The sequence below is a fragment of the Leptonychotes weddellii genome, chromosome 6 (assembly GCF_054177405.1).
Source record: "Leptonychotes weddellii isolate Sample4059 chromosome 6, ASM5417740v2, whole genome shotgun sequence".
Taxonomy (NCBI): Eukaryota; Metazoa; Chordata; class Mammalia; order Carnivora; family Phocidae; genus Leptonychotes; species Leptonychotes weddellii.
The window spans coordinates 23,058,164-23,068,659 of record NC_138374.1 but is presented as its reverse complement, the minus strand read 5'-3'; the positions used below and the strand labels follow the sequence as shown (position 1 = coordinate 23,068,659).

Genomic DNA, 10,496 nt, shown 5'->3' with positions numbered 1-10,496 from the left:
TTCACACCACTGGAACGTACAGGCAGGCTGTCCCAAGCTCACTGGCCTGGCCCTCGCCCCTGTTTGGGGCTTGGAAGGCAGACATCAGTTAACAAATGGATGGAAGTTAAGGGGCTGGCCTGGCTTCCCAAGGTAATGGGTGCAGAGAGAAGCACAGAAATTTCAGGGGTGGATGGAAACAAAAGATGTAAAGATGCCTAATCTTACAGATGAGTCAAGATGCAAGTCTCAGAAAAGCCAAGCAAGCAGCAGAGGGCCCGAGGTTAGCTGTTGGCAGCATCTGGCCCAGAACCTGGTGCTCCCGCATCTCAGAGAAAAGATGAAGAAGAACCTGCTGGCTGTTGCAGGTGTTTTCCTATGAGCGCACTGGGGAGATGGGGAGCAGGGTCTTGTGGGAGTGATGGTCAGGCCTGCTCACTGCCCTGAGTGCTCGCATTTCAAGCCCCGTTGTGTTCCTCTGGTATTACATGGATAAAATTAGATTCCGGGCAGAGAGATTCAGGGGAATCAGGAGCGGCTGTGTGTGTCTGGGTCCAGCTCTCTCACATCTGCTTCCCAGCTCTGGAGCACGGAACGACTCCAGAGGGAAGCAAACTGGAAAAGGAGGGAGGGAGAGTATGTGTGTGTGAGGGGAGAGGGGAGAAGACAGGCAGGAAATGAGGATCAACATAGAGCCTGGAATGGTGGGAAATGACATATTTCAGGGGGTGTCTGGCAGCCTTCCTAAGGTGGAATCTTTTCAGGAGGGTTTTCTCAGTTGAAGCTCCCACTGAGAGCGAAAGGGTTAGGCCATGGGGACAAGAGTTGACAAGAAGAGACAGCTTGGAGTGACCTTGTTGGGCATTTTAAGAAACTAAAAGACCCCAGCAGCCTGGCAGATAACCCCCAGGCAAGTGGTTTAGGTTACCAGCCTGCCTTAGAATGTTTGCTGGCCTTTCCACGTTGACTTGTGGTTGCTGGATTTGGGGGTTGGGTCTAGTTTCTTAGAGAACGTGAAAGTCTAGGGGCAGTGGCTTTGGGCAACATATGTCCAGGCACATGGTCCTGTCTCACCCAACAGAGCAGAAAGGGACCCCCCAGGGCGCCTGGGTGGCTCAGTCGGTTAAGCGACTGCCTTCGGCTCAGGTCATGATCCTGAAGTCCCAGGATCGAGTCCCATGTCGGGCTCCCTGCTCGGTGGGGAGTCTGCTTCTCTCTCTGACCCTTTGCCCTCTCATGCTCTCTCTCACTCTCTCTCTCTTCAATAAATAAATAAAATCTTTAAAAAAAAAGAAAGGGACCCCCCCCCCCCAGCCCTCCTGACTGGTATGCATGGGGCCAAGGGCAGGGGCGGCTACGTCTGGTCAGGTCACATTAAGGCTGAATCCCATGAGGCCAGTGACCTTCACCCAATCTTGACACCATTGTCTGCTGTGGTCCGAGATACTGTCTCATGAGTGTCCACGTCCCTTGTTCAATCCTGTTCCCACTGTGGGAATGGCTCAGAGCTCACATCCTGCCCACAGTGGGTCTGGGCTTCCCAGGTGTGATGGGCTGAGGAGTGGTCCCGAGCCCACAGATGCGGGACTGTCAGAAACTGGGTGAAATCACCACAGCTGAGCCACTTCTAAAGCACCCAGAAACATTTCCTGCAAACAAGGCCCCCCTGGGAGGGTGCTGGCTGGCCTCAGAGCCCCAGGGCAGAGGGGACTGGAGGGCAGGACTTGGTAGGGGAGAGGTGAGTGAAGCCCACAGGCTTGAGTTTGCTTCCAGGACTGCTGAGAAAGCTCCCCACTCCCCTCCCCACACTCCCACATGCGTTTCTCAGCTGGGAAATGTGATTTGGCCCTGCAAGAGGGAGGGGCAGGGGGAGGAGGCCTCTGACCTAGGCCTGGGCTCAGGCCTGGCTTCTGCCCTGGCTCTCTCAACCCCAGGAGCCAGCCCCGCAGAGGGGAACGGCCTGGGCAGAGCCGGCATCTGGGGCCCCCGGTGTTGAGCTGCGGGTAGCAGGGGCTGCCCGCCAAGACCTCAACAAGGCCTGCGGATGCAGATGCTTCGGGCGGCCTGAGCTACAGAGCGCACCAGGAGGCCAAGGCCGGACACAGAAAACCAAATTCAGATGTGCTGGACCCTCTTGGCAGATGCACGGGTCAGGGATTGCACCATGGCCTGCGAGCTGAGCCACAACTCTGGCTCTGCTTTCCGTGTCCCAGGGGAGAAGCTGCAAGACAAGCGCTCTGGTCGAGCCGTTCAGCCGTGAAGCAGCCAAGCCCGGGCTGTGGGCACACAGCCGCCATCAGCATCTGCCTGCCACCGGAACCCACGGCCCTTCTGCCATCGGCCCTGCTGCTTGGCGCCGGGGCGGGTGGTGGTGGGCAGAGGTAGCTCTTTCTTCCGCTGAGGCTCCTACCTGATGTACCACCAGCCCTCCAAATTCTTCCGGATCACTTCCACAGTGACGCCCTTCTCAAAGCCAATCTCGTCCTTGCTTTGGCTGGTGTAAGGCTGCACAGTGACGTACTTCTCCTCTGTGGGGAGTGAAGCAAGGAGGCGCGGTTATTTGAGGCTGGAGTGCAGGCCCTCCTTCCTGTCTTCTCCTCCCCTGGCCTGGCCCTGCTCAGCTGGGCGCCTCACTGCTGCTCCCGGTGTGTGCAGAAGCCAGCGGGGGCCCCGGGCGGCCTGGCTCAGCCCTGACAGTACAGTGCTGGCTCTCCCAGCCTCCCAGCCCACTAACAGCCGCCGGCTGCTGGGGCCCGGGGTCCTCAGGGCCCCCAAAGCTACCCCAGCGGAGGGCACAGCTAGAGGAATCTGCTCCTCGTGGGGCCTGAGGCAGGAAGTCCCTGGGATGTCTGGAGGCCCCCCGGCATGCCCTCCCCTTCCCTGAACATGCCATGCTTCCGTCCGTGCCCTAGACTGGTTCTCGGAGTCCCTCTCCCACCTCTACTCCTTAGGTCCTGCCTCTGTCTGACCTTCCGGCAGCTCCAGGGGCACCTCCTTGGTGAAGGCTCCCCTGACCACTAATTCGATCGCCTCATCAGGTCATTTCCCCCAGAGGATTGTGGGGAACACGTGTTCTATGGGAACAGTTACATGTGTTTTAAGACAAGGGTCTGGCGGCCAAACGATCGATGGCAGCACCGAGTGCAGCCACCAGGCAGGGCCTCCCAGAGTGCCAAGCTAACCGCTCGGCTTGGCAGTGCCCGTGTGCGGAGCTGCCTGCTCCAGGGTCCCCCCCCCCAGGTACTGGGAAGGAGGCGCCCTATGGGAACTCAGGAAAAGCCTGAGAGGACAGGTGTGGGGACAGCTCCAGCTTCCTGGATTCCTTCGGCTTCTCTCCTGCAGGGGCCCCTGCTGCCTCTGCCTGGGCCCTAGCTCAGGCTTCCAGGGAGGTGCTTCTGTGACCCACAGCTGCCGGCCACAGACACCCCGCCTCCTGGGTGGAGAGCCTCCCCAGGGGAACGTTCAGGTCTCAGGAAGGAGCACACATATCCCCACCCTCACCGTCTGGGAGAATGAGGAGCTGAGCTAGACAGAACTGGCCCCCTGGCCACACCTTTTGAGCGGGTCACCCCAAACTCATGCTGGCCCCTCCAGCCTGTGCCCGGCACACAATGGGGGCTCCAAAGGGACTAGGCAGTGCATCGTTGAAGGGCAAGGCTGTCTGAACAGGGGCACTAAGTGGGAGGCTTTCTAGGAGCTCAAAATAGCAGGAGGCCAGGTTCTCAGATGCCTACCCCCCTCCTCCCAGCTCCAAACTGTGAGGGTAACTCCTGGACGCCTTAGCGGGACCCTGATGGGCGGCCTGGTCGGAGCCTCTGGCAGGAGTGGGGGAGGGGGGCGGCTGCCACCCCAGCCCCCTGCGGCAGGAGGCCCATCTGTTCACGCTGGATTACCGGGGTCCCGCCTATAGCCCGGCGCTGGGCCGAGGTAGCTGCTCCCTCCGGGGTGGAGGCGGCTTCCCTGCCGGGCTGCAGGGGCCGCGCTGATGGGCCTGGCTGAATCCAAAAGGTCGCCAAAGGCAAAAGTAGGTGACGACCCATGGGAGCCTCCACTGTTCCTCAACATGCTCTTCTCAACGGTGAGCTCTTCCCAGAGGCAGGCCTTTCTCACCATCGACTAACTCCTGGAAGCTTTCAAATTCCCCTCCAGCCATGCTGAGGAGAGCTGCCAACACTGCCTGAGAACCTCATCCAGCCAGATTCTGACTCGGGCCTTTGAGAAGTGCAGTGTTCTGCAGGCCAACCCTCGGCACTCCTGCCTGCTGCTGGTCCCACTCCATTTTCCAGTGGGGCACAGTCAATCCTGGCCCGGGCCATGGCCAGAAGGGCAGCGCCAGGCCCCGGGGATCTAGGGTTCTGAGGTTAGGGTGAGGCGAGGCCTGGGCTCCACATTTTGCCTTTGTTCAGCTGGGCTATTTTTAAAAAGCCTGTGGTTCCAGCAGGAAGCCATCATTAAAGTTTTCCTAGGCAAAGTTGCTTTTGCAGGGAAAAATTACAGCCCTTCTCTTAGAAAGATCAGAGGGGCCCTGCCCTGCTGCATGGCAGTGAACTGGGCCTCACCAGGATGTGTGGGCTCAGGCTCCGGAGCCGTCAGGCCCGAACAGCAGCCTCTGCAGTCGCCGGTGTGTGTGCTGAAGACAGAGCACCAAGGGCCACATAGGGGCCCTACTCTCCCTTGACCCTCTCAGGGAGGGCAGAGCCAAGCACCTCTGTCTTACCCAGGAAAGCTGAGCTGCTCCTACAAAATGCCCTGTGCTTGGTGGCCCTCAGGCTGCCATGAACACAGATGTCTGGGAGTTTATGGTCCCAGGAAGAGGTCTGGCCGGCTCAGAGGTGTGTCCTGCCCCGTCACGGTGCAGGTTCTAGATGATGAGCACTCAGAGGGCAACTCTTCCAATCAGTCTGGGTGAGGGCTGACTTTTCTGTCATGGTGGCTTCGGTGGCAGAGGCGTGGCTTACCTCCATGTAGACACGTGCCACGTGGGTCTCAGGTTCCCAGCTCCCAGGTTTCCCTGGACGGAGCAGCAGAGCTGGCCCCTCTAGTGGACCAGGCCACAACCCCACTTGGGGGCAGGGGTGGGGAGTGGGGAGCCAGTATGGAGGATGCCCGGACAAACTGAAATGGTCTCAGGGTGGGGCTGAGTCATTCGGGGTGCTTCGAGTCTCTAGAAGAGACCCTTAGGAATCAAAGTGGAGGAGAGGGGCGCTGTAAGCCCTGGGGGGCACTTCAGGGTTTCTGGGAAGCACTGAGGGGCCGTGGTCACTCTGATGTGCCATCAAAGGAGTTGGTGGCAACTCCGCCCTAGGGAGGGCTGACCAGGCCGCCCACTGGGTGGGTGGGTGGCTGGGGGAGGTGGACAGGCCTGTTTTGGTTTTGGAGGCGGGGGCTGGAGAGCCCTGCAGTTTCCAAACCACAGACGCCTCCTCTTTCAAATGCTTTCCCCTCCGTCAGCAGTCTCCCTGGCTCCCCTCCCGGCCCCCACAACCTACCCAACCCCACTGCAAGAGGCCTTTTGCTTCCAAAGGCCTAGTTGGCGGAGGGGCTGGGGAGTGGAGGCCCTGGGGAAGCACAGCTTCTCTCTTGTCTAGTTGTATATGACCCACCGCCTGTTTCCCCCCACCAGCTCCGCTGTTAGCAGCGGACTTTCTCCCAGCCAACTTTCTGCAAGTTTGTCTTGGCTGCCTGATTTAACTTAGCCCTGATTTAACTTAGGGCTAAGACTGGGAAATAATGCATGTTTAGGTATCTTATTGGAGAGAGAGGGAGGGAGGGCGGGAGGGAGAGAAGTTGTGGGCTTGTGTTTGCTTACGTATTTGCATATGTATGGCTGTCTATAGAACTACGCATTTCGCTGGGCATGTGCGTCCATGTGTCGCACTGTGTGTGTACATACGGTGGGGGGATTACGTATGAGGCCGTATTCGAAGCCGTACGTGTACTCGGCCCCCACTGCAGAGGGGTACGTACATCATAGCCGTGAGCAGCCAGCTGGCGCATCTGTGAGCGTCAATGTGTGTGTGGAACGGTCTACATGTGCTTGCATAAGTGGAATTGTGTGTGTGGGCGTGTGAGCGGTGTGTGCGGGCTGGGTGCACGGGTAGGCGCGTTCGTCACTTGTGAGTGGCCGTGAGCTTGTGGAGAGAGTCGTGTGTGGGGCTTGGTGTACGATGGAGTCTGGAGCAGATGCTGGAGGGGATGGGGGGAAGGCCAGACCTTTGTCTCCGCTGTTTTTCCAGGCCAGCATCCCACTCTCCTCTGCTGCCAAGGCTCAGGGCTGCGTCCCAGCCCGGCCCCCCAGCAACGCTGCCCCACCACTCCTAGGTCTAGGGTGCCTCTGCTTTACGTTCAAGCTTGTTCTTGCTGCTTCCATGACTTGGCCTCCTGCTCTGCTCCAGCCCTCAGGGTCCAACCCTTGCTCCACCCTCAGGATAAGCTGGGCTCCCACCACCAGGGCTCTGAACATGACGCCGAGCCAGCCACAGGCGGTGGCCACCTCGGTGTCCAGGCTTGCTGGCCTGGGGCTTGGGGCAGATACCAAAACATGGTCTCAGGGTTGTTGAGGAACAAGCTTTGGGGGTGGGGGTGAGAGTCACGGGGCATCCCTGCTGCGCTAGAACACGCCCTTCCAGCTGTGCTCTCTGCGGGACAGGAGAAATGAGCCCCCGCTGGCTTGCGGGCTCCGGAGACGTTTAGGTGTTCAGAGGCTCGCCCCTGAACTCCCTACTTCCCAAGCTCCTAGATGTTGGAAAGGCCCTAAACCTACAAATGTCCTGATTTCCAATCAGCCTGGGTGGCAGGCCAGGGGCCTCCCTGGAATCTTCTTGATCGGGGCCCTCACAAAGTGCCAACGCCTAGTGCTGAAGACGCTGGAGGCTCCTGGCTGAACCCGCCGCCGCCTTCAGAGCTGGCTGGGGCCGTGCCCCGGGACCAAGCCGGGACTGGCTTTTGCTCCCTTTCTAATTTCCCTGGAGCTAGCTGGCTGAAGGAGGGGGGCTGTGGGCTGGTCCTGCTTCCCATTCCGTGCCTAAGGAATGGCTAGACCAGCTTCGGCTGAGGGAGCACCTTCTGAGAGGAAGCGGGCAATGAAGGGTGAAGGACGAGCAGGACAGCGCTGCACGGACGGGCACACCCCCAGTTCTCTTCATCTGAAGCTTCCAGGGCAAATGCGGCCTTTCTTAGTCCAGCCGCCCCCACAATCACGTCGTGGGTCCCATGACCCCCACCCGCCGGATGCTGGCAGAAGCCAGAGCCACCCCCAATTCCCAGGCAGCCCCCTGTGCCCTCCTCCCCGACGGCCCCCAGCCACAGAATGTGAGAGAAAGTCTGGCTGCCGAATCCAGGTGAGGAGGCCCCAGGGAAGAGAGGAGCAGAGCTCAGAGAGGAGGCAGGGCGTTAGCGCATGAGCGAGAGGGAGAGAGGCGGCAGCTGCGGGTCAAGAGAAGCCGGCTCCCACAGTCACCTCGGCTGTGCTGCCTGTTGACCATCCCGCCCAGGGTCCACCGGCGATCCAGACGCCGCAGATGGGCCTTGCGTCTCTTGGATACTGGTGTGGGAGATGGCAATGGAACACGCGGCCGACGGAACCGGCGGAGAGAATGGAGATGAGGATGAGATGGGGCAGGGGAGGGATGGCGGGAGGGAAGGTTCATACTCCCAGGTCCTCATCACAGGGACCCAGCGGCACGCACCTGCTGGACGGGGGCAGATCTGCCCGGTGACGCCACCGGCACCAGGGGAAAGGCTATGGTTTATACCCGTGAGCCCAGGAGGGGCTGAGAACTTCGAATCCTAGCACCTGAGAGGTGAAAAGGGTCCTTGGCCCCAGCCTGGCACAGGGACGGCCCTCCAGGCAGTCGTGGGGCCCAGCACAGGGCCTGCCACGCGGCCGGTAGCTAGGAAATGTTGTGGAGTGAAATGCACACAGGGATGGATGCCACGGGCCTTGATTCTGCTCCTTCACTGCACACTGCCCGCTGGATGTGCAACAACAGGGGACCCGCCCCCCAGCTTCTCAGTGCTGCAGACCCCCCCGTCTAGCCCCCCGTCTCTGCGGTGGCATCCTGTGCTGCTCCTCTGGTTGCTGTGGCCCAGCTCCACCAGCCCTCTGCCTTCCTCTGGGCTGCCCCGGTGCAACGGACCCCAGACCGGGCAGCACCCCCGGGGCCCCCACCTCCTGGCACTGCAGAAGCTGGGTGGCAGGTTGCCCAAGTATAGGGGAGGGAGGCCAGCAGTCAGAGTCAAGGGAAAACTGTCCAGACACACCTGAGCCAAGCCTCCTGGGAAGTATTTGCTCTCCTTGAGGGAGGAGCAGTGTCTTGTTTGACCTGCCTCTTGTAAGCAGGAGGCCTGGACAAAAGGTTGGAGGTATGCATTCAGGTGAGGTCTCACTGCCAGGTTACTGTGTCACCTGGGGCAGGCTTCTGTCCTTCTCTAAGCCTGTTCCCTCATCTGTCACGGGGGTTGACACCACCTGCCCAGGCATGGGAGGGGACAAGGGACTCAACAGCCTCTGGAAAATAAATGAGGTCCTGTCTGAGGCCAGACTGGGAAGGACTCTGACAGCTGACCTCCCGGGCAGGTGTGTTCTGTGGTTTCCCTGGGGGTGGAGGAGTTCGGCTGATGCCCAGGCCGGGGGCCCCCTTAGCCATAAGTGGTCTCTCTCTAGTTTCAACCACGTACGAGGACTGTCTTGCTGAAGCCTCACAAAAGCTCTGAGCTGTCGGCACCATCTCCACATTAGAAACGGGAAGCCAGAGACGCAGGGGTGTTAAGAAACCCTCTGAGTAACACACCTAAGTGTCGGGGGAGCACACAGATCTAGATGGTCTGGCTCTGGAGCCCAGACTCTTGGCCGGATGATGTTCTTCCTCCTTGACTCTGCGCCCCGTAGCCCACCAGCAAGGGAAAAGGCCCCAACAAGAGGCTGGTGCTGATGCAAAGCCCACCAGGGAGGAAGTTTCCAGGGCATGGGGGCACTGGCAGAGACCCGGGTTCCGGGTCTGCCTCTGCCACAAACTGACCCGGAGGCTCTGGGGAGGTGACACCTATCCGGACCTCTCAGAGGCAATGGATCGAGTGCTTCACAAAAGCACCTTGCCAGTGTTGGGCGTGGCCCCCATCATCATCAGTGGGTAAGAGGGTGTTCAACCTCCACCCCAGTCCTCCTACCTCCTACTGCTAACCTCTCAGAGGAATACGAGCAGATACCAGAATGTCTGATAACAGAAATTAACCAAAACAGCCAATTGTCTCTTCTTTCCAAAGCAAGGAAACGCGAGTCCTTCGGGGAGATTTGATGGGATGGCAAAAGGCCTGGAGGAGAGATGGAGGTGGGTAGAGAGAGACTGGTGGACACACCACAGAGATGCTGGGGCCTTGGGCTGGGAGACTGAGCCCCGAGCCCTCCTGTCCAGCGGGGTGGAGATGCCCAAGATAGGATGATGAAATTCCCAGCTGCCCAAACACTGCTGGGGGGGGTTGGGGGGAGACTGGCACACACACACAAACCTGCACTGGCCGCCTGATTCTTCCTCCTGCAAGGTCCAAGTCCTCTACAACCTGCTACTGCTTGTTCTCTGCAAAGCCCTCTCTTCAAGCCAGACAGGCTTCTGTGCACACACACCTCTCCAGCCTACTCTGTCCTGTCCTCTGTCTCCTGACATCTCTGCTCTGACAATCTTAGCATAGCCTTTTCAGGAGGGGCTCTGATTACACACACACACACACACGCACACATACCCCTCAGAGTTGCTTACAAGCAGAATGCTTCATGGACAGCCCTAGGGCGCAGTGGTGAAGAGCACTGGGCCAAGGAAGCTGACCGAGGCTCAAGCCTTACGAGGACAAGCATGTAGCTAACCGTCTGGAAGCCTCAGTTCCTGCATCTGGAAAAAGGGGATGATAACAGGGCCTCCTAGGGTGGTGGGGAAGGCCTTTAAAGTACGAGGCCACACACCTGGGAGTGAATAAGACCTCACCCTACATCCTAGGGATTGTTATTCCTGAGAGAGCCCAGGGTGACCCCAGCATGTGGAAGTGGGTAGGAGGAGCTCAGGGGCTAAAATCCTCCACCACTGCAGAGACCCAGAGGTGAGATTGGGTGCAGGCCCAGCCCCAGGGCTCTGGAGCAGCCAGGAAGGACCGAGCCCCCAGCCTGAACATGCAAACCCTTCCGGATGGAGCCTGGTCCCTGGAAACCTGTCAGGCAACAGGGGCTGCAGCACCAGTCAAGGGACTGAAATAAAGCATTTCCACGGGCAGCAGGGTGGGGTTCCAACCGCCCGCAGTAACTGACGTTCAGGGGAAGGCGGAAGAGGGAGCTGGCGCTTTGCTTGGCAGGCTGCTTATTTTGGCCTGGGCAGCATGGAAGGGAGGGGGTGTGTGTGTGTGGGGGGGGCGGGTAACAGGCCTGGAGGTGGCCTGAGCCCTGGGTGACAGGCCTCCATCGCCCTGGCTCTCAGATGTGCCCATTTGGACCATCCCTACTGACCGTTAGGGCAAGCGTTCCTGCCAGGACA

General features: G+C 59.5%; 1 protein-coding gene across 4 annotated transcripts in view; it reads right to left on the bottom strand.

The window, feature by feature from the left end:
* SH3PXD2A (SH3 and PX domains 2A) overlaps positions 1–10,496 on the bottom strand; it is a 229,086-nt gene that overhangs the window by 16,680 nt on the left and 201,910 nt on the right. For 2 of the 4 annotated variants that reach the window (XM_081822804.1, XM_081822805.1), the window contains 2 exons: positions 7,439–7,522; positions 2,390–2,507 (listed from right to left, as the gene is read on the bottom strand). In XM_081822804.1, coding sequence (XP_081678930.1) covers positions 2,390–2,507; positions 7,439–7,522 — 202 coding nt within the window. The remainder of the gene's footprint in view (positions 1–2,389; positions 2,508–7,438; positions 7,523–10,496) is intronic. The other 2 variants (XM_081822806.1, XM_081822807.1) reach the window with 1 other exon arrangement.